This window comes from Electrophorus electricus, chromosome 2 (genome assembly GCF_041902795.1).
Source record: "Electrophorus electricus isolate QZ-2024a chromosome 2, ASM4190279v1, whole genome shotgun sequence".
NCBI classification, from domain to species: Eukaryota; Metazoa; Chordata; class Actinopteri; order Gymnotiformes; family Gymnotidae; genus Electrophorus; species Electrophorus electricus.
Window position 1 is genome coordinate 39,228,610 of NC_137498.1, and position 26,430 is coordinate 39,255,039.

General features: G+C 42.8%; 1 protein-coding gene across 10 annotated transcripts in view; it reads left to right on the forward strand.

The window, feature by feature from the left end:
* col16a1 (collagen, type XVI, alpha 1) overlaps positions 1 to 26,430 on the forward strand; it is a 51,225-nt gene that overhangs the window by 18,053 nt on the left and 6,742 nt on the right. The window contains exons 9-51 of one of the 10 annotated variants that reach the window (XM_081702951.1): positions 3,977 to 4,009; positions 4,663 to 4,767; positions 5,568 to 5,615; positions 5,997 to 6,032; positions 6,160 to 6,204; positions 6,357 to 6,395; positions 6,575 to 6,637; positions 7,394 to 7,438; positions 7,568 to 7,663; positions 8,176 to 8,214; positions 8,792 to 8,827; positions 9,062 to 9,151; positions 10,097 to 10,132; positions 10,710 to 10,745; positions 10,859 to 10,975; positions 11,411 to 11,446; positions 11,550 to 11,603; positions 12,240 to 12,371; positions 12,573 to 12,608; positions 12,715 to 12,822; positions 14,596 to 14,718; positions 14,934 to 14,987; positions 15,152 to 15,193; positions 15,674 to 15,709; positions 15,862 to 15,915; positions 15,998 to 16,066; positions 16,389 to 16,442; positions 17,018 to 17,044; positions 17,638 to 17,694; positions 17,853 to 17,894; positions 18,813 to 18,884; positions 20,011 to 20,064; positions 21,881 to 21,919; positions 22,479 to 22,604; positions 22,882 to 22,923; positions 23,044 to 23,121; positions 23,311 to 23,355; positions 23,901 to 23,945; positions 25,411 to 25,464; positions 25,645 to 25,698; positions 25,915 to 25,968; positions 26,090 to 26,134; positions 26,301 to 26,354. In XM_081702951.1, coding sequence (XP_081559077.1) covers positions 3,977 to 4,009; positions 4,663 to 4,767; positions 5,568 to 5,615; positions 5,997 to 6,032; positions 6,160 to 6,204; positions 6,357 to 6,395; positions 6,575 to 6,637; positions 7,394 to 7,438; positions 7,568 to 7,663; positions 8,176 to 8,214; positions 8,792 to 8,827; positions 9,062 to 9,151; positions 10,097 to 10,132; positions 10,710 to 10,745; positions 10,859 to 10,975; positions 11,411 to 11,446; positions 11,550 to 11,603; positions 12,240 to 12,371; positions 12,573 to 12,608; positions 12,715 to 12,822; positions 14,596 to 14,718; positions 14,934 to 14,987; positions 15,152 to 15,193; positions 15,674 to 15,709; positions 15,862 to 15,915; positions 15,998 to 16,066; positions 16,389 to 16,442; positions 17,018 to 17,044; positions 17,638 to 17,694; positions 17,853 to 17,894; positions 18,813 to 18,884; positions 20,011 to 20,064; positions 21,881 to 21,919; positions 22,479 to 22,604; positions 22,882 to 22,923; positions 23,044 to 23,121; positions 23,311 to 23,355; positions 23,901 to 23,945; positions 25,411 to 25,464; positions 25,645 to 25,698; positions 25,915 to 25,968; positions 26,090 to 26,134; positions 26,301 to 26,354 — 2,550 coding nt within the window. Of the gene's footprint in view, positions 1 to 3,976; positions 4,010 to 4,662; positions 4,768 to 5,163; positions 5,200 to 5,567; positions 5,616 to 5,996; positions 6,033 to 6,159; positions 6,205 to 6,356; positions 6,396 to 6,574; positions 6,638 to 7,393; positions 7,439 to 7,567; positions 7,664 to 8,175; positions 8,215 to 8,791; positions 8,828 to 9,061; positions 9,152 to 10,096; positions 10,133 to 10,709; positions 10,746 to 10,858; positions 10,976 to 11,410; positions 11,447 to 11,549; positions 11,604 to 12,239; positions 12,372 to 12,572; positions 12,609 to 12,714; positions 12,823 to 14,595; positions 14,719 to 14,933; positions 14,988 to 15,151; positions 15,194 to 15,673; positions 15,710 to 15,861; positions 15,916 to 15,997; positions 16,067 to 16,388; positions 16,443 to 17,017; positions 17,045 to 17,637; positions 17,695 to 17,852; positions 17,895 to 18,812; positions 18,885 to 20,010; positions 20,065 to 21,880; positions 21,920 to 22,478; positions 22,605 to 22,881; positions 22,924 to 23,043; positions 23,122 to 23,310; positions 23,356 to 23,900; positions 23,946 to 25,410; positions 25,465 to 25,644; positions 25,699 to 25,914; positions 25,969 to 26,089; positions 26,135 to 26,300; positions 26,355 to 26,430 lie in introns of all 10 variants that reach the window. The other 9 variants (XM_081702952.1, XM_027010119.3, XM_081702953.1 and 6 more) reach the window with 9 other exon arrangements.

Sequence of the window (26,430 nt, forward strand, 5' to 3'; positions counted from 1 at the left end):
ACCTAATGAATAACAACTGGGATTGGTTTGTGACTTCATAACCTTTCTTGTTAAAACTACCTGAACCATTCAAAGAGATGAAAGGGTTTGGTAATTAAACAGCTCTCAATAAAGAAAACAAAATGTGTGAGTAGGTTTCTTTCCTGTCTGAAGGTTTTGATAAAGCTTGTGTTTAAAAGACTCTAGCCCACTCAATCCCAAAGGAGGGAAACAAAGCCCAGAATGAGCCTGTGTGAGACACAAGGAAGCACATCTCCAGAAACAAAGGCCATTTGTGGCCTTAGGGCCAGTCCAACATAGAGAGCTCCGGGAGCTCCACTAATGTTAGCATGGTTAGCTGTAATTAGCATTCAGCTATCCTGCTGATGAGCCATGGCAGCAGAGCAGAGTATTTTGGAGACACAAAACTGAGACATAGTACACGCTAATGCCTGGGTCTCACAATGCGGTATTTAACACAAAGCGGCAGTGTTAGCAGATGTTTAGCATTAGACTTACAACGCTAGGTGAATGAGCCACATGACCAGAGATGCTTAAAAATGCATCGATTGAGATGAACAGTGCCCTTGGCAGGCCGAGGCGCATTTGGAAGTGCTGAGTTGCCAAATTGCTTTTCCCTGTCTCTGCCTGTCCTCGGCTGCTCCCACCCACACCATTCCTGTTCCCCTGGCCTTCCTGCTGTCTTTCTCCCTTCCTCCCTCTTTCCCTTTCTCCTTCACTCTCTCCCTCTCTCTCTCCCACCCCCTCCCCAAAAGAAGTTTCATCTCCTTTGCATTCAGAGCGGATTGGCGGTTCTTGCTCATCTCTGCTCGTCTGTTAATACCTTAAGCGCATGCCTTGTTTTCTGCACCAGCGGTGTGTTTGTCCTCCAGTGTTCCAGCAAATGATGTAAACAAAGTTGTCATATACCTCTCACAAGTCAGAGTAAGGGTTCAGCCCAGCAGTTGCTAACATAATGTCAACCTTCTGACCTCAGTTCAGTCTGCTGTCTCGCTCACCTTCTTTGCACTTTTTTCTCTTCCTCTCTCTCTCACTACTTATTCCCACACCCACTTACCTCTCCCTTTCTTTCTCTCTTCTACAGCTCACTCTTGCCCTTGCTATCCTCTTCTTTCCCTCTGCAAGGACTGTTTTTCTAAGTTACTCAAATCCTCTCTGCCAGCCAGGCCAGCTTTTTCCTCTTATATGCGTCTTGCTTTCTGCCAAAACCTATACATCTTCCACTAAATAACACTGTGTAGGCCAGGTGCATCAGCTCTTAGAACCAACAATTACAGCACTTTGGGTCCCTAAATGATCGAAAGTACTGTTGCACAGAAAGTAACTGTGTGGTATGGCATTGTGGAGTGCTTCTGGTCTCGGAGGAGAGTTATAATCTTGGCCATGAAGACGTTTGCTTGCATTTGTGTGTTTTTTGAGCGGCTGTGTGAAGCGCTATGGTGTCCTGATTCCTAAGGGTGAGTGGGGCTGGCTGGGCTTAAGGCAGCATGTAAGTACTCTGCAATTGCTTAGAGAAAAAAGAAGCAACATGAGCAGACTCAAAATGGAGAACTGATCAGAATGTTCCCAAAAGACAATGCCCTGTAATCAGGCTTCCCCTGTAGAATAGGGGTAGTTTGTTTTGATATGTTTTGGTGCTGTTACTTTGCTCTTGATTGATGTGTGCCCATTGTTGAATGTTTTTGTATGTTTTGGTTTGCTTTGTGGTACAGCTCTCCATCCTTGTAAATGTTTCTGGGAACTGGTTGAAGTGGATGAGGCAGGAGTAATGTGATTATTAGCTAGGGGTTTAGTCATGGCGCAGGTTTGCTTTTACAGCATATGGCAGGAGTGCATGGGGGTCATTAGTGGGTTAATAAAGACGTGTGTTTCAGAGCAAGCTCGCTTCTGAACACGGCGCGGGCTGTCCTCGTCTGCCCTCTTCCCTCTGCTGTTCGTTTGGCCCATTCGCACATGCACCCTAATCATGTCCCAGAGGGCTGTGGACTTGAGCCAAGCACGCACGCAAATACGTCTGGATGCACATGTCTTCAAGTACGTGCACTTGCATGCACTGTGGTTCTTGTGCTTGGCAGTGCACTTATACATCCAAGCATTGCCTGCAAACATTAAGCATTTTTCATCTTCTCTGTTTGCGGCATAAAGTCGCGCAGCGTCCGTTTTCCAGCAGGACTGTCAGATTGCACACACTTAAGCGCACACACGCAAACATTCAATCATGCCAAGAGATCCAAGTCTAGCTAATAGTAAGAGTTCAGAAGTACTATGCTGTTTCAAAGCTCTTACTTGGAGTGTTTGTGAGTGTGTGTGTGTGTGTGTGTGTGTGTGTGTGTGTGTGTGTGTGTGTGTCAGCTGTCTCTAGTGTGGTGTGGGCAAAGGTGAAAACCACCTAGGAAGAACCACACATGCGTGTTCGTAGTGCTTCATGTTCAGATAATTGGTCATTTTAGCATCCAACTGATAAAATATCACCAACGTCATTATTCTTGTTTGACACTGCCACAAGAGCTGAGCAATTCCCTGAATTTACACAGTGCACTTAGAACGCAACTAGACTGAAATGCAATGAACCACTTCCATTACGACCAAATATATATCCCCTGGCTTAAGATTCATATTGATTGTCTTATCTCCAATTTTTTTGTGTTCAGAGAAACTGCCTCTCTGTTCTAGGCTACAGTGGAAAGCAATCGATTGGCTTAGATAGACAGCATCAAGAAAGAATGGAAAGAAAGTGGTTTAATTGTACTCTTTCTGAAAGCAAAGGCTATATGCAGGTAACTCATAACAAAGAAATGCTCCTGTAAACACCACAGTTGCCTCTCTACTGTGAGCAGACAGTTTCGATATGCAGCTGCTGTTCCATGTCCCTGGCCTGAGGTCTGAGGAGCACAGCAGCCAGAGAGCTACTCTACATGGGGTGCACGCATGCGCATGCGTTACTGTCTGTGCGTGTGGTGAGGTGGGGGTGTAATGAATTCCAGACAGTGCATTAGAGGCGGATATAGTCCCAGCACTGCTACATTAGCCCTCCTCCTTTTGTGCATGTCTGAGAGCAAAGCTGCTCACTGCCACGCCAGCACACCCATGTGTATCCACTCCCCCATCCGCTGCAGGAATAAGATCATCAGTGAGAAGTGCAGGAAGCCTGAACAAAACAGCATACATTATTAAGGTCTACATTCCACACTGGTATCTTCAGAATAGGTCACTTTAATCCAGCTTTCCTACAGTGTGCCCATTTCTGTTGGCATGTGTGCATGCTTGTGTGTGAGAGCATGTGTTGCTTTAGTTGCTCCATTAAAATGTTCCTTGGTCCTGCAGGCATAAATGGAGATTAGGCACTGAGCTTTATTTAATGTCGTAGTTCAGTGTCTCTTCCTTGGTTGCTTTTTGCATACTGAGTTTGGGTAACATCTATAAATAACATGCTTATTGTGTGACAGAGGACATCATTTTGAAAACTTTCTCTTCCTTGCAACCACATCGGTTAGACTTCCGAGCTTTCGGGAAGTACAGCCAATGTCAAAGCCAGCATCAGATCAACCAGTCTCCCAGCACACACTTTTTTCTTTCCCATTCAGCAACATGGCATGGGCCTTCCTCGTCTTTTTCTCCTCTCCTCCTTCTTTCACTCTTTCCTTCTTCTCTCATCTCTCCTTATCTTCCTCCAGCTCATGCATTCATATGTGCTGCAAGTCATAGCAATGTTGCCCATTGCAACAATGTGTCGATATGACATGGATGTGTGTTACATACACACACACACACAGCACTGCTGAACTCAGGCTCATATGGTACTACAGTGCCAGTGCTCATCATAAATCCTGCTATTATAGCAGTACTATGGGCCTTGCTTTGAGGTGGGGCCAGGGGCCATGAGATGGGGCCAGGGGTCAGTGATCTGATCACTTTTGTCCCCGTGTGTGTGTGTGTGTGTGTGTGTGTGTGTGTGTGTGTGTGTGCGCGCTTACAGGCAATTCATGGATCAAAGGAATTGACAGAAAAAGTAAGTCTCATGAACTGGGCCAGTAGAAACATCAGTTGATCTTTCCTGTAGAGGACAAGAATCTGCCACGTGGTACATTAACTCAGTCAGGACGCCAACAGACTTTATCTATTACCCATGATTCAATTTAAACGGTAAGCAAATAACCGCATAATACGAAGCTGCGGTAGAGCTAGCCAAGATATTAACACCATCCAAGATTGAAAGCTGGGATGATATCCTGACAGCAGAGCGATTTGTATTGTACTATGCGTCAGAGATCTTCGGGGGTTTTCTGCTGCCTGCTAATTTTGTCATTCTTGTAAAATAACGGAATAGTGCTTCAGATTAGCATACAAAATTCCTGTCTTTTACACAATTTCTCTGTGTAGCCCTCTGAGTCTTTTAAGGACGCTAATGGAAAGCGTTTTAACTGATTTTCAGATGAATGAAGAGTTTGTTGGAGTTTTGCCTCGTAAAACCTTTATTTACTTTACGTTATGTAATTTACTCAAAAAACAATTAATACTTAAGAAACCTCACGTTAATCCTACACAAGTGGATGCATACCGAGGCTTGGAAAAACTCTGCTGAAAGAATAAGAAAGACTCTGGCATCGAGTGGTAGTTGACGTGTTCAATAGTAAAGCCCACGTTTTAATCCCTCCCTCCCAGGCGTCGCCGGAAAGAACGAGTAAGCTCCGCTCCGCTCACGCCAGCCATTTCCACCGCGGCGTAGCGCAACACGAGAGAAGGCCTTTCACAGTCACCATTACTCCGGCACGCTTCACTTTTTTTCCGTTACCTTTCATCACAAACTATACACGTTAACAGGCTGGTATGTGAGGCGGGATTTAGCGAACGAAGGTTTGGTTTTAATTACGCTCTTACGCTAAAAGCTTCAGCCAGTGGTGACGCGGGGATACGTATGTTTCTATCGATCTTTGTCCTCCGTGAGAGAGATGCGGTTCACTGAAGACATGGACCGATACAGCCCCCTCTGCCTAGCCATCTCCTCAGAAACTTTGTGCGCTCAACCCCTTTGCTCTGCCGGGCCCCTTGCATTGTGTTTTACTGCCACCCGCAGGCCAACATGCGACATTTTCTGTTCGGTGTGCCAAACGTTTACGGTTAGACATATTTGAGTGAACAGTTTGGTTCTTGTTTCTCTTCTAGTGTGCTGGCTGTGTATTGGTCAGTGAGCAAGAGAATGTGGGTATTTCTGTAGATTTCGCCATATATCCAGCATGTGTTATGGCTACGTAGGGAATAAATGGCGTAAGCATGAATGCATGTGAGAGCCTTACACTGCTACTATCCATGCTAGTGATATTATTCCTGCGGGAACAGTGTTGCTCTTTGCATTCAGCTTCAGGAGAGAATGAGTAGAGATCTGGTTGTCCCTGGTGGTGAGTGTGAAAATCGGGGCTTAGTCCTTCATTAAGTCTTTATTTTATGTAAAGCATGTTGCTCTCAACACATGGGCTTGCGTGAGCACGCTGTGTATTATGCACGTGTGTGTGTGTGTGTGTGTGTGTGTTCCCTGACTGTGTTGTAACAGGTTCTTGGTTGTGTTGCAGGTGGTCCAGGAAGGACAAACTGGCCTTAAAGGAGAGAAAGGAGACCCGGTAACAACGGACCATTTGGGCTAAAAAGCCATTCCCTCAACATACACACACACACACACACACACACACACACACACATACACACGCACAAACCCGGCTGCCACTCTAGGCTCAGGCGTGTTGAGATGCAAAGGAAGCTTAATTTGTTTTGGCATCATTTCCCAGCACTTCATTATGGACCAGCCCTTTTGGCATAGCTTCCTTTTGACTGGCTGACTTCTCCAAACGTACTTTTTTGGCATCAATTCTCATACGGTATTAGCATTAATAAAACGCATCTAAACATCTCCCTAATGATGGCCATGATGGCTTGTGTGTGCCCCTTTTGGTAAACTTATATATCGGCTGGATAGTTGTGGCAATGCTGCTTTTCCTCTGCAGGGTGTGGACTGCACATCAACTGAAGCTCCTGGTCGCGTAAGTTCTCCACCTTCACCCAGTGCTCATGATGGACAGTGTAGCTACTGACTGTTTAGCATGACAGGTAGCAGGTTCTGTTTGCCAGCCTGGTCTGTGCCTGCATGTGTCTGCCTGTGTTTTGCAGTGCTCGGAAGGAGTGAAGGGGCAGAAAGGGGAGAAGGGGGAGTCGGTGAGTGTGTGCTGCAGTCTCTGTGAAGGCTGCGATCGATGGCTTGTTTAACAGGCTCCACTGATAGTCAAGAGGATATCTTGGTCCTGTTTCTGCCCATTGATTCAACTGTTTTTTTAATTCTTTTTTTTTTTTTTTTTTTTTTTTTTCAGGCCCTGTCTGGAAACTGGGGGGAAGCTATAGGAATTAAGGTACTAAATAAATAATTGAGTAAATAAATAATTTTACAGTTTATATGTGTTTTACAGGCAGAGCCCAGAATCCATCTCTGAGTCTCTCTCTCTTTCTCTCTCTCTCACACACACACACACTCTCTATGACTCCCTCGCTCACTAACTTATTCACTTAATCTTTCCTCTTTCACTTTCAGGGTGATAAAGGAAAGAAGGGTGAAACTGGATCCCCAGGTCTGACTGGAAGTCCAGGCAAAGACGTATGTCAAGAAGCTTTGAGTACTGGTAGCCCGAGGCTGTGCTTTTCCTTTACACATTCACAAGCTTACACTTTCTTTCCAAAATGTATTTTCGTATTTATCATTCATATGCCCCTTCATTCTAAAATCCCCTTCAACTTTTCACAGAACTGCAAGGGTTGTTTTATTAATCTGAGGTCCTGTCAATATGCTCTAAAGTACTTTTATTTATGTCAAAGTATGTGCAAGCATTCAGCTTTTCTAACATGTTTAGAATGGTACCATACATGCATCCTACACTGGTGTTAGAAACTTTTAAAGGCGTTATTAAGAATTAGACTCTCTTCTGTGCTGCTCCTTGCTGCCTGTTCTCCTCCTAAGATATCTCTTTAGAAGTTAAATCTTCTTAATGCCACATAGATTACATTAGACCAACAAAGGCCCGTAAATCAATGCAGCCTCATTGATTCTTTTAAATGGATAGTCGGAGCGTATTAACCAAGATTTAAACACCCTAATCTTTTTCATTCAGTATACAAGTATGCTAACAGGATGGCGATACAGCTCAGCCCTTAAAGTGTGTGTAGAATTTTAGCTTTAAACTGTTTATCTGGTTATCAACCTTCACTGATGACCCAGATTGTGTTGGCTTCAACAAGCATGGCTTATTTCGGGTTTGTTTCAAAGGTATGCTTGTCATTGCTATCAATATGAAATGTCAGGATCTTTTTGGGCTCATCTCAAGGATTTCAGAGATAATGCTTTATGTCATTACAGGGCCGGGCTGGCTCCATTTGTGTGGTGGGTCCCAAGGGCCAGAAGGTATGACTGGCTCTTATCCTTTTGCTGCCCACTTTACAACGCAACATTGATTTCACTGTTTACATGCCTCACTTTACTGTCTTGCATCTTCCCTCTGAAGTCTTGCATCTCCTGGGATTGATTTGACAGGGAACTCCAGGCACAGTTGGTCCAGAGGGATTAGCAGGCGAGCCAGGATTACCAGGACCTCCTGGACCACCTGGATTGGGCAAACCAGGACCACCCGTGAGCAGAGTGACCGTGATGTCACGCATTCATCTGAACACTGAGCCTTCATTCTCTGTCTAGTTTGCATCACGTATCACTGTCATGGGTCCTCACGTTGCTGCCTTGGGCAATGGCTTGTTGTAATTTCAAGTGTAACAAAATTTGAGAAAGTAATGTGATAAACAAACAAGCAAATAAATGCTTTTAAAATTATGAGCTATTTGGCTATAATCCAGAAGCATTAAAATCTATTTCTGGAGTCCACAAATGTTCAAGGATTTTTTTTTCACCGGTTGGTAACTGAACAGTTAAGTAACTGATTGACCACTATGTCATCACACCTGACTCTTAAGCAAAAGGATGTAAGGTAATGTGTACAACATGAACCTTGGGAGGTGTGAATTGAATACCCTACTATAAATGGCCTCAAAGGAATAACTGAATGTGATGTATAACATGGCTTAAGTGGTGGTGTAATCGTTTAATCGTTTCCTGCTGCTGTTCTTATTCTTCATGCTCTTTTTGCACAGGGGAGCCCAGGTGGGCCTCCGGGATCAAAAGGAGACAAAGTGAGTGAAGTGAAATTTAATTAATATATTAGACCAAAGTGCAGAAGTTTCTCCTCATCATAAGACATTTGAGGGAACTGTATCTGATTAAGGGTGAAGGCAATGTACATTTATGGCATTTAGCTCACGCTTTTTATCCAAAGCAACTTACAATTATAAGTTGTACAACTTGAGGGTTAAGGGTCTTGCTCAGGGGCCCAAGAGTGGAAACTTGGCAGTGGTGGGACTTGAACCAGCAACCTTCTGATTACAAGTCAAGTACCTTAACCACTAAGCTGCCACTTCCCTGTATCTACCTTATTGCATCCAGGGGGTTGCTGGGATACCTGGAAAAGATGGGGTGGAAGTGCAGTGCAGGTGCTCATTAGCAGTGGAATGCATTGAAATGTTATGACCATTTTTTCAGTCCCTTCAGTATTCTGACTGCACAGAAGAGCCCAAGTGGTTCTGTGTTACTGTTGTCGTTGTTTATGTCATTGCGACGATTACCATTACCTTCGTAATCCTTTATGAAGTGATAAAATGGCCATGCTGGTGTACCCATGATGGAAACGTTGGGGTTTTGCCTTTTTTGCAGGGGCCAAGAGGCCCAGGGGGACCTAAAGGAGAAAAGGTTAGTGAACCCAAGTGTGATGCCTCATTGTCATCATTTCTGTGGGAAAATGGTTAATCTGTTTGCCTTTTGTCTTATATTTACTGATCTGTTTTGCCAGTGAGCGTGTGTGTGTGTGTGTGTGTGTGTGTGTGTGTGTGTGTGTGTGTGTGTGTGTGTGTGTGTTTTCCATATGTTAACTCAAAGCTGTTGCCTTTTTTTGTAGTTTCTGAATGTAATTTGATGTTATTTAAGGGTGACCCATGTGAAGTGTGTCCAGTACTGCCTGCAGGTTTTAACAAAGGAGATCCAGTGGCTCCAGGCATTGGACAGAAGGGTGAACATGTAAGATCATATCAATTGTAACCTCTTCACTACAAGCTTACTTTAGTAATAACTAATATTCTCCAACTTAACACCTCAGAATCCTGCAAGCCATAGTGACCATGTTTATTAACATTTTCCTTTAGAGAATTATAATACATTTCTACGCTTGCTCCTTAAAATCTGGACTACATGGGACAATTTCATGGGCAGCAATATGGTGAATGACTATTACTCACTAAGCCCCAATCTAACACAGGTGGTTTTTATGGACCTTAAGAAGCCAGAGTAGTATTGTGTATGTGCATGCTCGATCAACACCTTGTTTGGGAGGAGGCGGAGCCTCATCTTTTAGATTCAGGTTACCTTGTGGGAACTAATCCTCACCTCAGAATTTGTAGCACGTATCTGGTTTGTGAGATGCTGGCGCTAGGCTGCATTCAGGCTGTGCCTTGCCACCCTGCTGCCGTTCTGTCGAATGAGTAATGATGTCCTTACTCTCACCACTCCCCACCAAGCAAGCCACACAATCATATTCGCTCCCTGATAATTCTAGTGGCTGGGACCGTTTAGATAGCTCATCTTTTTCTTTCCTCTTCACTGCATTCAGAAAGTCGTAAATGAAACCTTTGCAGTGTAATGCAAGCTTTTGGCTCTTCCATCTTTTCCCCCATTTTGTGTTGCTGTCTTTTCCCCTGTGTGCAAGGGATAGGAGATGGCATATAGATGCTTGGTGTGCTGCGTCGTAAGACACTTGTGGGCATTTCTCTATAACAATTTCCAAAAAAGCATTACAGTATTAGCATTCCGATCCCTCTAGCTCAGATATGGGCCTGGGATGGGAAGAGAGAGAGGGGGAAGAGGGAAGATAGGTGTGATAGCATAAAGTGAAACAGGAGCACTGATCATGGAGGGCATTAATGACAAGGAGACTGATCTTGTTTTGATCTTTCTCTCCTATTCTAGGGCTCTCCAGGAGAAGATGGTGAGAGGGGCGAAAAGGTTTGTGCTATTTCATGTTGTTGGCTGTTACCAGTGAAACACAAATTCCTTCATGTGCTCTTTAACCAACAGAAGTTTGGGTCAGAGTAATCATGTAAAAAGTAATCAGCAGGTGAGTTCAGCTTGCGTTCTGGAGGGCCATGGTAGACTTTCACTGTTTCACAGAGGTCATCTGCTGAGGTGAAGAACTGGGTTAAAGAAAGCAATCTCTAAACTGTGTGATGCTGCAGCTCTTCTGAACATTTGACATAACATCAATGTACTGAATTATTCAGAGCTGCACAAATAGCACACAGCAAAGTTTAATTACATACACACATATATGCACTTAGGATACCTATAACAGATACCCAAGTTGACAGCAGTATAACTGAAAGCAGATTTGTATTCTGCACCTTCAGAAAGCCAGAGCTGTGACAGGCTTGGTATACACCCTTGCATGGCTAGCACGTTCTTCCAGACCTCACTTATTTCTGCAGTTTTAAAGATACACAATGTTGGACAGCTGAAGGTTCACACTCTGCACCAGGCTCCTGGCTATCTCTCTCTCATCCATGATGGTGTGACTGTTTCACAGGGAGACTCCGGGTCAAACGGGGCCAAAGGGGAAAAGGTAAGGTTGGTCTTCTGCAGAAGTGAAGAGGAGGGATGAAGCGACCTGTCATGGCTTCCCTGGTGGCTCTCGGGCTGTATGTTTCCAAGCCTGTCTGCCCTCTCATTCTCCAGGGTGAGCCGTGTGCTGTGTGTCCTACCCTTGGTGAAATTCCTGCTAGTATTTTTACTCAGACTCAGAAGCTGAAGGGAGAGAAAGGAGATCCAGGGATTGGAGAAAAAGGGGAACAGGTGCGTCATCTTATTACTGAGTGGAGCTGGAGAGAAGCCTTGTTTTAGTAGCTCAATAAGAACAATTTTGCACAAATGCAGGGTGTTGTTAAAAGTTAATGCAACGAGGCCTAATTATCAGCTTCAGATGTCCCTCATTTACTTGTACGTGTAAATGTACCTGTGAGTACCTCACTAATCTGTTGTACTTTGCATTTCTGTCTGGGCTCAAAGGAGAAAAGGTCGACATTACTGAGTGTTCATTACACACTTACTTTGGTTCTACTTAGGACATATACATTCTTTTGTCATCTGGAAATGATTATATTATTATACCATCTACCACTGCATAATAAACATTTGAGGAAAGCGTCTAATGCAGATGCTGATGTTGGTATCTGATGGTTTGTGTCTTAATGGCTGACACTAGTGACCTTTTGTTTTGTTAATCTTTAGGGTAATGCTGGCGGCAAGGGCAGTGAGGGGAGAATAGTAAGTATGCCACAGTTTAACTTGTCCCTGGATAAGATAAAACGACCAAGGCCATTTACCATGTCTTTTGGGTTATTGTCTTATTTTAGTTCACTATTTTCAGGGGAAGCCTGGTCCAAGAGGTCCCAGTGGCAAGGATGGACAGAAAGGAGAAAAGGTAGGAGAATTGTACCTACAGACTCTTTCCTGATTTTCAAACATTTTTCAGTCTTTGGTACAATGCGGAGGGTTAATTTGGAGCTGAGATGCATCTCCCAGAGGTCTTGAAAGAAAGCAAGAAAGCTTTAGCTCAACATCAGATCAAAAACCCACATCCATGGTTGCACAAACTCTGAATGAATATTTTATTTGTCTGCTCTGAATATTTAAACTTGTCAGCAGTAAAAATAGTTCTTCTCGGCTACTCTTACCTTCACTAGTCTTTGCCAGATCATACAGGCACGAGTATGAACAGTTCATTTCATCACTTGCTGAACTTGTGTTAGGTTTGAGTTTTTCTAAGCTCATATGACGGGTAGAATTGCTTCAAATGATAAGTGAATGTCTATGGATGTGCATATTTGCTTCTCTGTACCTTTGAAGTTCTATATTGCACTGATGCAGAAAAGAGCTGGAAAACATTTGTTTTTTATGTGAAATTTAAGACCTGTGGTTATTACTTTCATATATACACATTGGTTGCAATTTTTGCAGGGGTAATATTGTGTGTGTGTGTGCTGTGCGCTGTGTGCTGTGTTTTGCTTTTGTATGAGTATGCATCCATGGCATGTCTTAACTTTATGGTGTATCTCAGGGAGACTCGTGTGGTGTGTGCCAAACCACTGGCTCTGAGGTGGGAGGAGGCCCCACCACTATAAAGGTGGCAGGGGAACCTGGACCACAGGGGCCCCCAGGGCCCCCAGGAGAGGCAGTGGAGGGCAAACAGGTGAACCAGAAAAATGTAGCATTTCTCTAAGTGATTTCCACTGTTTGGCAGGGGTATCACTACCACTGAAGAAATTTCTATTGACATGTGGTGGTTGCTTCTCATCCAGACATCACCACACAGCTCTTGATAGCAGGAGTCCAGACCTACCAATGGGTAAACCATGTAGGCATTAATCAGACTTTCATTCTGCCTCAACAGGGACCTCCTGGCCTTCAAGGACTAAAAGGGGAAAAAGTAAGTTACAGCCAAGGCAGTCTTGAATGCCAGCTTTTCTTTGAATGACTTTCTGCACTTCAGATTAGCACTGCGTGGTAAACAAGGGACCCATCCATATCCACAGGGTGACCAGGGCCTACAGGGCGACCCAGGAACTGCTGGAGCTTCAGGTGCCCCAGGACTGCCTGGTGTGCCAGGAAGAGACGGCCTTAATGGACTCAAAGGAGAAAAGGTAAGTTTTCCTTGTTTAGGATATACCTCATAACCCTCTATCTATAAACATTATCATCAATATACAGGTTTCTATCTGCAAATGTTGATATAGCAGATGTATCTTGTTTTGTGATGCTCCTATGTTTGGGGTTATGTGATTTTAGTTTACTTATGTCAGGATCTTTGGTCACCCTATCTTTACTAAAAGCTTGCTCATTGCAGACATATTCAGAGTTTGCTCTAGCAGATGGTTCCATGTAAGACTGTTCATGTAAGCTCTTTCTGTCATTTGTAGTGCTATAACAGTGGGAGTTTCATGTGTATCTATGGAGTGTGCATGGTCTGCTATATCACTGGAAGTATTGATTCACAAAATGTTTTTATCAAGTTCAGTGCATAAAATGCAACCTCGGAACATCCTTCATAGTTTTGTGTACCCAAGAAATGGCACAAACAGGAAATTCAACATTTATTACTTTGCTTAGGTATGATGTATTGAAAAAGGTAACAGTGTCGGATTAGAAGAGTAAAGGTGTTTTATCGGAAACATGCCAATAACTGGCAAGAATGAACTAGCACATGGTGACAAATCAGTGTTTTTTTTGAGAAGCCAACTTTAGGTGATAAACGAGCTGGCACAAAAATGGATGACCAGACCACTTTCATTTGATTCGATGGTCCTTGTATAAGCTACTGGTCCTGTATTGTATGTGTAGGACTTTAATGTTTTGACCAATAATGGATGAGAGAAAAACATTTCTGTAGCTCTGTGAGCACATCATGTAGATTCAAAGCATTTGTAATTACATTAAATTGCACTGCAAACTATAGCATTCACAGAAACAACAATGCAGTTATTTAGTTAACATCAGTTTATTTAAACTGGTAGTATACAAATCACTTCATGCTGATTGTTTTGGGAAATGTAATAGTTGCATTATTAGATATGCATATGCTCATAATGTGACCCATTAATGGATGGGGGGGATTCTCTTTAACATCCATTTGACAGTACTCGGGTTTTGATTAAAATCTGAGATTGGGTATGCTGTTCCCAACACTTGTGTTTGCACAAAACCTAACAATGAGCAAAACTCCATTCAGACAAAGTCATGGAAGACAGGAAATTAGTATAGCACGGTTGATGATAAGACACAGTATAGCATGGATGACAGAATCAAATATAGCATGGAAGACAAGACATAGTATAGCATTGGCCTTCATAGTTAGCATCCAGAGTGCTAGAGTGCTAATATGAAGGATATAAAGGTTACATGGTAATGCATTATATACATATTATATACTAATAGATCAGTACTTCATTCAAACAACTAAATGCTGTACACAATCTGCTGTATAAACTGTTGTCAGATCAGTGTAGTCAGTACAAAGCAAAACAGCATTGTTTGGGTTGTAAAAAGCTACTTTGTCTATAGTAGAAGAGCAATGTCTGAACTAATACTAACATGCTGCATTCAGGCAAGCTGTAAAATGCTGAACCTAACACAAAATACAGGGTGGGGGTAAATTATAACTATAGCCTGTGCCAAACAGGAAATGCTGACAGACAATGCTTTCAGAAGTGTAAACAGAGATGATTGCACCAGTTTCACTTGGGATTGCTTACATAAATAAATAAATTGTTTAATAAATAAAGCGTGGCAGCAGTTAAACTAAATGACCTACATACCATTTACATGTCAAAGAGGTGCACTCTTAAGCCTCAGCTCAGGCGCAGAGCTACTCAAGTGCATCACCCATGGGGCCACTTGTCTCCTGACTGTGTTGCCAGGGCGATGCATGTGACAGCTGTCCATCAATCCCTGAGGGGCAGAATAATGTGGTGGGCTTCCCTGGGCCCAAGGGAGAGAGAGGAGATCCAGGTCCACCTGGTGAAGGGAGAGCAGGGAAACCTGTGAGTGCCTGTTTGCGTCACACTCTTTCACATGCTTTCGCTTGCTTCTCTTACTTTAAAGATAAAATAAGATGCACAGCTCCACTTAAATATTTAATCCTTGTGCCCTGTACAAATGATTTTGATATAGATGATATAGAATGATGTAGAATGCCAAATGTGTTCTTTAGATTGGATGTTGACTCTACTGTCTCTCTTTTATCTCTGTTCTATAGGGTAAGCCAGGTCTGCCAGGTGTCCAGGGCCCCCCAGGACCTAAAGGAAGTCAGGTAACAATGCATTCAACCTGTAGAATATTTTAATCTGTTTATATGTGTGTGGGATATGCAGTGTGTATATGTGTTTATCAGGTGTTGTAATCATTTCACATTGTGTGTTTATCAGGTGGTGTAGTCATTTCACTGTGCATGTGTGTGTTTGTGTTCCTCTATAGGGTGATACTGGACCTGTAGGAATTGGTCTGCCAGGACCTCAGGTGTGTTAAATAGAACAGTGTGAGGCTGTTTAAACATGCAATTAAACCTGATTTGTATTCCTGTTTCTGGTGCCTGTCCTCAAAAATGTGCTTTACACTGCTAAAAAAAATCACCTGCAGTGTGATCTTCACCAATTTGGACACCATTAATATCTCATAGGCATGTGGCAGAAATCCTTTTTACATTGTAAATGTTCTTCTGAGCACACATATCCAATATCCATATAAAAATAAATCTCATTTTCAGTGGTATATATGCTGGTTGAGAATACATATTTCATTAAGATGATTTTTGAAGTACTCGCAGATTTAGGCTAAATATAAATATATGGTCTAAATATGAAAAATGCAGGTACACCTACACAGACCTGCTGATCTGTTGCTGTGCACGATGTGGCAGTTAATTTTGTCTTATCTTTTTTTTTTTTTTTTTAAAGCATGTATTATTCACTAATCCATTCCTTCATTCTTTCTGTTTAGGGTGAAGCAGGAGTGAAAGGTGTTCCTGGAGCTGCTGTAAGTGCATTATGATTATTAAAAGTGCGTTTTTAACAAATGCATCAGTTCCCATAGCAATAGATTAGCCTAATTATGAGCCTTAGCTCTCCACATGCTCCAAGCTCAACTGTGTTTCCGTTCTGCCTGTGTAATGTATCTGTATGTTGCAGGGTCCTGTAGGACCCCAGGGCCCACCTGGGCTGCTCGGGCCAGCTGGAGAGAGGGTAGGTGTGGCCATGATGACTCAGCAGTTTTTAGGCCATCCAGGCTCTAAGCTTGCCAACATTCATTTTGTGACCTCCACAGGGCCTGAAGGGTGAGACTGGTCCCCCAGGACCTCAGGGACCGATGGGTGTCGGCGTGGCTGGACCCCCGGTAAGGACGTGGTAGGCTTAGAATAAACATGCAGTATAAATGAAGGTGACTTGACGTGTGTGTGTGTGTGTGTGTGTGTGTGTGTGTGTGTGTGTGTGTGTGTGTGTGTGTGTGTGTGTATGTATGTGTGTATGTATGTGTGTATGTATGTGTGTGTGTATGTGTGTGTGTATGTGTGTGTGTATGTGTGTGTGTGTGTGTGTGTGTGTGTGTGTGTGTGTGTACGTGCGTGTGTGTGTGTGTGTGTGTGCGTGCGTGTGTGTGTGCGCGTGAGTGCGTGTGTGTGTATGTCAGGACATGATTTATGTGTTGTGCGTCTCAGGGCAAGGAAGGTGTTCCAGGTCTGCCTGGAATCCCTGGGGAAGATGGGAGACCGGTGAGTAAAGTTCTCAGCTCTTTCTATGCTAAACGTGTCTGCTTGATCTCCTTACCTCACACCAGTCTTTTTGCTGCTGTAACAAACCCTGCTACAAAACAAGACTTATTGCATAACTCAATAGAACATACAATTAATTAAAAAGTGAAGTATACTCCAAGTATCAGATGAACTATCAATAGCTGTGGAGAGAGTTTATTGTCTTGGCGATAGCTCATTAAAGAAGCAAAGGAAGTCAGCTTTTACTGCATCAACTGTTAATTACCAGGGGCTTTATACAGTAGTATCCAGGAGTGGAGGCAGAGACAGATAGGGCCATCTCTACCTACACCTGAATCCATAACAGCAACACATTGTCTGCTTTCATCTCATCAGCTGTAGCCTCTTCTCTCTGATCTGCACTCATCTCACAAACCAGAGGGCTTTATTCTGAAGAGCAGAGATAAACTGAGCACTTTTGTGTGTGTGTGTGTGTGTGTGTGTGTGTGTGCGCGCGCGTGTGTGTGCGCGCGCGTGTGTGCGCGCGCGTGTGTGTGTGCGCGCGCGTGTGTGTGTGCGTGTGTTCTGTCTTTCAGGGAGCCAGTGGTCCTAAGGGTGACAAGGTAAGTCTTAGGCTCTGTAGGCTGCAGAGGCAGTTAGGAGATCCCCTAAAGCAGAAGCAGTGGGTGTAAATGTGAGTGTGAGTGTGTGGAAGGAACAGTCTTGAGGGGAATGTTTGTGTGGACAGTGATGTGTCTGCCCCTGAGACACAGGAAAAACTCGAGAGAGAGGATGACAAAAAGGTTTGTGCTGAAAGAAAATGCTAAACGTACCCATAAGAGCAGAAATGAGGCTATTAATTAACTGTCAGCTGTGATCTACAGATGTGTTGGCAGAGGAAGAAAGAGGGAAAATCTGTTTTGTTAAATACGTCATTCTCTGCTGTTGTCCATTATGTCTCAGACATCTAAACAGAGAAGATGACGGTTGCCAATAGCCAATGATGTATATCCTCCTTTCAGTGTGACATAGTGCTTTGTCATTGCTATGGAGTACTAGGATTGAGTTCTGCTGTAGACTCCTTTGTTTCTGTTTCCATGCATTATGTTAGTGCTCAGTTACCCTGCTGATATCTCCAACATTGCACTCACTTTGTCAGGCTTAAATGACACAGCATGATGGAAAATGGCATGTTGTGTTTTCTTTTGTGTTGTAGGGTGAACCAGGAGAGTGCAACTGTCTGCATTCTCCCTTCCCAGGAGCTGGAGGACCTGTGAGTGCGTTTACATCTTCTTGTTAAAGACTTTTTGGCCAACCAGCTAAAGACACACCCACGCGCGTGTGCAAACATACACTTGTAGGTGCTCAATGCAGGTGATGTTGTGTGCAGGTGAAGGGTGTGCTCTGAACTGGGCTGCTTTTGTTTTGCAGGGTGCTCCTGGTGGTGGGAACATGTTGCAGGTGGGTCCTCAGGTCTGTGTCCTATGCTCAACTTTGTGCTAACCGCAGTGAATTGGATGACAGAATGCCTTTTACCTCATACTGTCAGTGTGCAGTAGAAACAGTACCTCCAGAAGAAACCGTAAAAAATGGTCATTTTATTTCCACTGGAAATTTTGCATTACGTGGCATTTGGAAACATTCTTATTGGGCTTAACAATATATATGTCCCTGTATAGAAAATTTATGACAGCTTCCAAATTATGTAAAATCTAAAAGTGCATTAAATATGAGCTACAAGGATTCTGCAACACATTGGCAATATGTAACAAACATCTCAGTACAGAGTGGTGATCAAAAGTCAGCTCTGCCTGACTTGATAGACATACTAATTTGGGTATGAAGACCAAAAACTAATCCCAGATTATCATTCTGAGATTCAGGCATATAGTATAACCACTTTTTTCTCTGTGTCCGTTTTTTTCATCGATCCTCTGAGATGCAATATATGGAAATCATATGCTCATCAGTCACTTCATTAGAAACAGCTACCTCTCACTTATAATTTCTGTCTACTTTATTAAGTACACCTGCCTTTCAGGTGTCATTTATATGGGTACAATTACAGGCAGCCCAATTACAGTAGTCCATGTACAATCTGTTATACATCCTCTACCGAATTTGAGAGTCACAACACTGTTGCTGGAGTTTTTACATGGGTCAGCATCACTGTGGGTTCAAAGGAGAGGTTATTCCAGAACAGCCAACAAATCGAAACTTCTAATAAAGCCACCAGAAGCTCTGGTCAAAACCTGACCATTGAAAAGTTGAAAATTAACTGTTGGCTAACACGTGGGCTATATTGTCCCCTTAGAAGGTAAACATTTATAATAATGCAGCTAGTGAGTATATCATTGGTCACATGGCTTCCTCATGCTGCATGTGTTTCAGGGGCCTCCAGGACCTCCAGGCCCCCCAGGTCCCCCAGGGCCCCAGGGCTTCATAGGTACTCCAGGCCCACAGGTAAGTGCTTAGTGGCCTGGCTGTTTCACATGGCCATGGACCTCCCATGCTGCTATTGGTATGGGAGTCAATCCTCTGTCTTTGTGAGCCTACCTGTCCTCTGCTGCTGTGTGTGTCTGTCTTGCGTGTTGTCTTTTTGGTTGGTTGGTATGTTTGTAGGGGCGTGCCCTGCATGGGTAGCTATGGGCTTTGGCTAAAGCTAATAAAAACAGATTTTACCATGACAATTTTTATATAATATCATAAAATATTTCAAATAATAAAATATTAATGTAAAGTAAACCTTACATTAAAGCTTATTTAAAGCAATTGCTTTCAATTACCTTAGAAAAGTAATTGTAATATAATGTAACTGTAATGTAAAAATGCCGTAGGTTAAAATAGGATCATTTGTAATGTAACTTTGTAATGTAGTTGCTTTTGATGACCGCTGCTGGTTTAATGCGGTATTAAACTGCGCTGCCTATGTTTAAGTTGCACTAACACTTGTAATATGGGGCTTGGGAATGTTAGACACAAGATAAGGCTGTGATTTAAAAGCAAAAAGTAAATGTAAGAGGGAATCACAGCAGATTTAATCTTTTAAAATTAAATTTAATGTGAAATAAAATTAATCTCTAAAATTTAATTTGTTTGCAACACCAATGTGATTATTATGTGTAGCTAAGAATATCATTCTGCTTTCTCTTCTAAAAGCCATGCAGAGCTCACTGTGAAGTATGTATATTGCTTAATGCAGTTTCTCTTTACTGTCTATACACATTGAGCATATGAATTGCTTGTAAGTTTAAATTTCATTTAGAGTACTTTTTGTATAATTTTATGGCTTTCTTTTAAAAAAAGCCCATTGTCTTAATGAACTGGGCCAAGCATCATTTCAGTGAGGCTTCACCGTGGGTGCTGTTTGGTGTTTAACCTGGTGTTGTGTCCCAAGCCTGAATAAGAAGAATTAAAACTATAAGCAAGGAAAAAAAAGCAAGCTAAACACAAATGTAGACTACAAGCTGGGACACAAACCAGGAGAGGGTCCAGGGCTTTGGCTACTTTATCCCTACCCTGCTGGAGAAGGACGTGTCCAGGGTGCAGCCGAAGGCTAAACCAATTCAACCTCAGTTCCTTCTTACAGGGTCTCCCTGGCAACGATGGCTTACCAGGGCAACCGGGTCTGCCCGGCCAAGCAGTGAGTAACCAGATAGGGGAGGAGCTAGTGGAGTGCTGTAACTTTGGAACGGGTTTAAACTAAAGCTGAAGAGCCTGGTTGGTCGACATCTGGTTTGGAACTGGAGCAGACCTGATTTTAAATGGGCTGTTAGTGGAATTAATGATGCGGCGAGCCAGAACTCACTAGAGCGGCATCTTGAGAACAATAGCAAAGTACCATCTGTATTTTTATGGTTTGAAAGAAATGGGTAAGCACTTGTCAGTGTCCTAACTCAGCACTATGTGACTTATCTGTGTTGGGTTGTGTTCTTTATGGAGACCTATGATCTTATTGCCCTCTCAGTGTTGATGCTGCGTGCTCTGCTTTTGTGGAGTCATGAACATGGCCATTGTGTTGCTGTGCAGGGTGGTCATTAAGGTGAATGATGTGTGGTACAGTAAAAGCCATTAGATCTCTCCATAAAACCCTGAACTGCTTGGGCCTTGGTTTTTCTGCAGGCCGGTGTACTCCACTGGCCACAGACCCATGCTGGTCTCATGTTTTCAGGTGTATTGTTTGTGCTGGAAACTTGGCCAGGCTTCAGAATCCCACTGCATGCACTGCTCCATTTCTAACATTACCAGACTCCAACCACCAGCTCCTCTGTCAGCCAAACTACATTTGTTAAATGTCAATGCCTCTATTCTTCGCCAACGCCCAACCTCTTAGAAAAATTCAGCCACTATTCGGTTTAGTCACTAAGATAACCTGGTAAAGTTTCTAGGAGCAGTTCCACTGAGATGTCTTTTAGATAAAAGAAATTTTAACAAAGGATTTATGACAAAAAATGGCCATTTTAAACAAAAAAGTGCAGAGTATCCATACATCCATAGTTCCGCCTTGATATGTAATTATCAATACTATTTGAGATCCTATAATTGAACATAGCTATAGTCCGAGGTGCTGCAGATCACATCGCTGCTAAGCCAAAATTACAGCCCCTGCTGATTACAGCGGTTTAGGCAACGTTAGCCAACTACTGGGTGGATATCGCACGAAGTAGACTATAATTTTCAGGTTCTCTCCTTGCAAATGATCCCACTGTGAAATCACTTCACACACCACTGGTCTTTACTGTGAAGTAGTATGCACATGTCTAGACCACCTAGTACTGACAGATGAAATATGAACTTCATACATGCACCGTGACTGAACACACCTGGCTTATTACCACCCAGCTGGCAGGTTCTTTAGTCTATTGCCAGTCCACCTTGCCAAAATAATTATTTTACTTTAAGGACCCATATTAACATTGTTGCCTGTGTTTGCAGTTTATTTGCATATTTGGTGTTGTTTACATGAGTGGGACAGGATATGGAGTAGTGATTTTGGTCCTTTGAATATGATGTTATTGGAAATCTTAGTAGGCTTATGTGATTTGTATGACCTCCTAAACTGCTGTGTGTTATGAAAAACTTTTTTCCCGAACTGTAATGGGAAAAAAAAACATAGTAAATAATAGTAATGAATGATAGTGATTAATGAAAAATAATAGTTCTTTTTCTGAAAATGTTTTACTCATTTTTCAATCATCTCTTTAAAAAATAAGACATTATTTTAGAGGCATTATTTTGGTTTCAAATGAAATATTCCTACATTATTATTCCTAATATTGAAATTTAAATAAAATACATAAACATATTGCTGCTGTTCAGATCTTTATGAAATGCCAGATGTTTCAAACAAGTACATCTACCAAGTAAACATTGCCTGTGATGTTGCAACCCTCCTTTTTTTAGCCAGCCATGCTGCATCTGCATGGCTCATCTCTTTCTCTCTCAATTCCATTTTTCAGAATCCCCTTCTAAAGGATGATACTTCCTCTGACTTAAAGGTTAGCAACAACATAAGACTGATTGCATGTATTTGAACCAACAGCCTGGGTTTTATTGCAAAGGTCTTATCCTCTACATGGTCCTCAGGCTGGTCCTTCAGGCTGTTTTAGTCAGGTTTTAGTCAGGGAGAATTAGAATTAGAATTAGAATTAGAATTAGAATTAGAATGCCTCAGTTTACAAAAATCAGATCAGATCATTGTATGGAATTATGAGCCTAACAGAATTTTGTAAAATTCTTACAAATCCAGCTTTTATCATTTTAGAAGTTCAGCATGGTGTTTAGGTACTTCAGTTGTGCCCATGCATGTACACATACAGAGTTTCTGTTTATTAGGCTCTGCTAAATGCTCAAACATAGTACAAAGATTCACTTTTGTCATGTACGTGTCCCTATTCATTGAGTAATAAATAAAGTATTTCCATTCAGCCCTCTTCATGCAGTGACCTCACATGCCATTATGTGCCTGCTCCTTCGGTTTGGCTGTTCTGCAGCACCGTGTTCTGTACACAGGAGACTCCCCGCTGTATGACTGATGCTGAATGTGCTCTGCTGCAGGTGCAGTGTGAGGACTGCTCCCAGGGCCTGCCAGGCGTACCTGGTGTACCCGGTGTGCCTGGCCCTAAGCCTGAGAAGCCAGAACAGGGCAAGCCCGGCGTCATTGATTTGGATGACTGTGAGAGGGTGAGGGGGGCTTCAGTAGCAGGGCTCATTCAGGGTTTTGTTGACTTGGCCATTTTAACTTTTCTTTATCTGATATTATGCTTGAAATGTGCAGTATCATGCATTATCAAGGCATTGGTGACACAAGTAGTGATATGTAGCATAATCTTTTGCACCCACATGCCTAGTTAATCATCTGGATTGGCTTGTGGTCACACTTGATATGCTACTGTGCAGGTTTGATTCCTTGGCAGCTGTATGTGAATAAGCTTGTAAAAGTCTCTGCTTGGCTTTTCAGTGTTTAGAGAAGCTACAGAAGGAGGAACCACCACGAGGGACGGTGAGTATATGCAAAGCTCTCTGGATGCTCTCTTTAATCACAGTGTCCCTTCCATCCTGAGAAGTGGCCACTGCCTTGTCCTAAAGTCACCCCAGTCCATTTTTGTTTAATCCCTTTTAGACAAACAGCAACAATGCTTGTGTAGGTGTGCCAGGGACACCCGGTATCCCAGGGCAACCAGGGATCAAAGGAGATCCGGTGAGCAAGAAGCTCATTAGTTATTAGAATGTTGGAGAGAATTCTAGAATATTGTTTTCTCTTTATGATATATATTGCTTGCTACATTTCCATATTCTCTTGCTGGTATACAGTATATGAATATGTTTGTGTTGTCTTAGTAGTTTAGTGTGTTGCCCTCTGTGTCATTTGTGGATTTCTCTCTTGTAGGGTGAGAGAGGTGAAAGGGGCCCTCCTGGTCTTCCTGGTAGCCCCGTAAGTTGGACTGGTCGATCTTACTACAGGAGGCTGGGAATTCTTTTTTTCCCTCAAAGCAAGATTATTTATTTTGTCTTCGTTGCCTCTATGGTTTCCACTGACCAGATGTCTCTGGTACAAACACGGCGCCGTGAGCAAAAGCGTTCCTGTTTTACCAGTGACACAGATGCCAGAGCCTCTTCATGCCTCGACACAGCCATTAACATTTGGGCCCTGTGTTCTGCTTGTTTACATGAGCTACTTCATTTCAGGTTCGCTGTTTTCAATTAGGCAAGATGAAAAAAAACAAACAAACAAAAGAAAGAACCCCTACAGCTTTTAACAGTGAGACCACAGAGCCCTCTTTTGTCACACTTTAAAACTGCAGTGAGTGATGAAGCCAGTTGACTAGACTGGGCATTTGACTAGCAGGACACCCTGCTATGTCCGATGAGATTATTTTTGTTTTATCTTTCCATCCTACCATCCTTTTCCAATCTTATCTTATTTATTTCCTTACTTAGTGTTTGCAGACAATTACCCTAACCTCACTCTTTCCTTAGGGTAATATTGGTTTCCCTGGTCCTCAAGGCTCACCTGGCCTAACCGTAAGTGAACTGTGCCCTTCACAGACACAGCCAAACACAACATACAGTACACGAATACATAAGAAATGTTCTATCTTTCTGCCATGCTCCTGTTCCTGATAAAGGTTGTTTTTTTGTTGTTGTTTTTTTTTATCTGACACTGTCAGTAATCACAAGAATGTTAAAAAGAGAAAAGAAGGCTCTCTTCACACTTTCCTACTTGGCTCTGACAAATGCGAGGCCTGTCGGTGAGGGCACACTGCTCACAGCCTGTCTCGCTCTGCTCCGAGTGCCACATTTTAGCAGCGAGATAGGTTCATTAAGACGCTCTGTCTGAGCCAGATTACACAGTGCATGTGTCCCAGGTGTGGGCCACATGGGCACTGTCTGCACCCTCCAATTTGCCTCACTCTGCTTCCTAACCTTTTAAAACTGCTCAGTTGGTCTCTTCTATCACTGTTTCTCTTCTAGCCATTATCAGAGTAAAGCAGAACAGCAGGACATCATAGCGCATTTTTTCCCCAATGGTATTTTGTATACCATTGATCTGCAGATTGACTAAACACATTACTGAACCATGTAGGCAGTGTGGCTCGTCAGCTTTTAGTGGACTATAATACAAAGCTGCCAAAAATTGCAGTCGTCCAGTGCAATTCGTTTTGCCTTTGCCAGCGTGGAGAATAGTTTTGAATACTGAGTGTAGCCTGGCAACTCATTTAAGATCAGTAATCCACACTTTCATGAAGTAGCTGTACACTTTGCACACTGCCTCTCGCTTCATCTCCATGCAGTAGGTTTTTGGTTCTTTTTTAAATTTCAAGCCCATTTAAGAAAAAAAGGTAACTGAAAAAATAAACAACTTTGTGACTTGGGACACATGCTTGACTTCCGGCATTTTCTAAAAGGGCAGTAAGGAGTTTCATGTTGATTTCTTTGCACAAGTCATTGCAGATCATACTCTAGCTGCCACTGATGTATCCATGCATGGAGACTCTTAATGGATAATCCCATCTGAGATTCAGCACAGGTGCACAATCTTTCATTATGCATCTCCAATAGCCAATAGACACATTTTGCCCCTTAATAATAAAGGTAATATCAGCATCGTTTGTTTATTTATGGGAAATACAAGAGAGATGACAAGAGAGAATGAATCAATAATTTATTCACCTCATTACCAGACCTCGCTTAGGAAGTAAATAATGAGATGGTGTCAAGATCCAGCAAAACGCATTAGCACCAAGCTCACAGAAATGTGATCTGAACTACAAGGCAGTCTGTGGGCAACAATATAATCTGCTCAAATCATGATGAAGAACACAAGCTGTGTGGGACACTTGTAAACAGGCACTTTGAAACTGGTTGGTGAGCTCATCACTACACAGGAGTTCCATGTGACATGAATACGTGTCATGTTCTTGCACTGAGCATTACTTTGTTCATCCTTTTTCTGATCCATTGCTTCTAATTGTTGTTTACAAACTAGGGTCAACAAGGTGAAAGAGGCTCAGATGGGCTTCCTGGACAAAAAGGGGAACAAGTACGTAATTTCATCATTTGCTTTTGTTGGCTGATGGGGGGTGGCGGGGGAATGCACTGAAGATCAAAGACTTTTGAAATGCTCACATTCCAAGGATTTTCCATTCTACTTGTAACCTATTTTCAACATCTTTGAGCAATGCTATTATCCCAGCAATTGTTTTTCTCCATTTTTCTCCAGGGCCCACCTGGAACTCCTGGATACCCAGGAACTATGGGACCACCTGGGCTTCCTGTAAGTAATGTTTACTTCTTGCATGAACTTATGCCACATGCCTTTTTGATTACATGTTTTACATGACTTTTACGTGACTTAAACTAATTGTTGTTTTGTTCTCATGTGTTGGATTGATTTACACTGGATATTGACTGAGACAAGCTGCAACTTGGATGGGTTCAGAGTCCAGATATGTGTGGTTATATGAACCTATCCCTGTGTCTGCTTCTTTAGGGACTGAAAGGAGAGCGAGGCAGCCCAGGTGGCATGGGGCAGAAAGGAGAGTCGGTGAGAGCTCTTCTTTTTGTAGCATATCTCAGCAGCATCTCCTAATGGTACTGTTTCTTCATGCAACTTGTGCAAGATGGTAAAGGGAAAGAGGCATGACAGTTTTGGTTTGTATCTGCAGGGCCCACCAGGACTTCCGGGTTACCAGGGACCACCAGGCCCAGCTGTAAGAAAAAGCACCACAATTAAAACGCTCATGCACATCTGTTTGTACTCATCTGTCAGTTCTATAGATTGTATAGAAGTTTTGGGTTGGGCTCGCAAGAACACCAACACGTCTGTGTTGTCTTTACAGTGTTTCTGTAACACTCCATATGTTCATGTGCTTGTAGGGTCCCAAGGGGGAAGCAGGATTATCAGGACCCATGGGACCAAAGGGGGATCAGGTATGAAAGAAAGAGGGTCACAGTTGTTACCAAACAGCTTTTTTGTTCTGAAAGAATTTTTACATCTGCTACATCT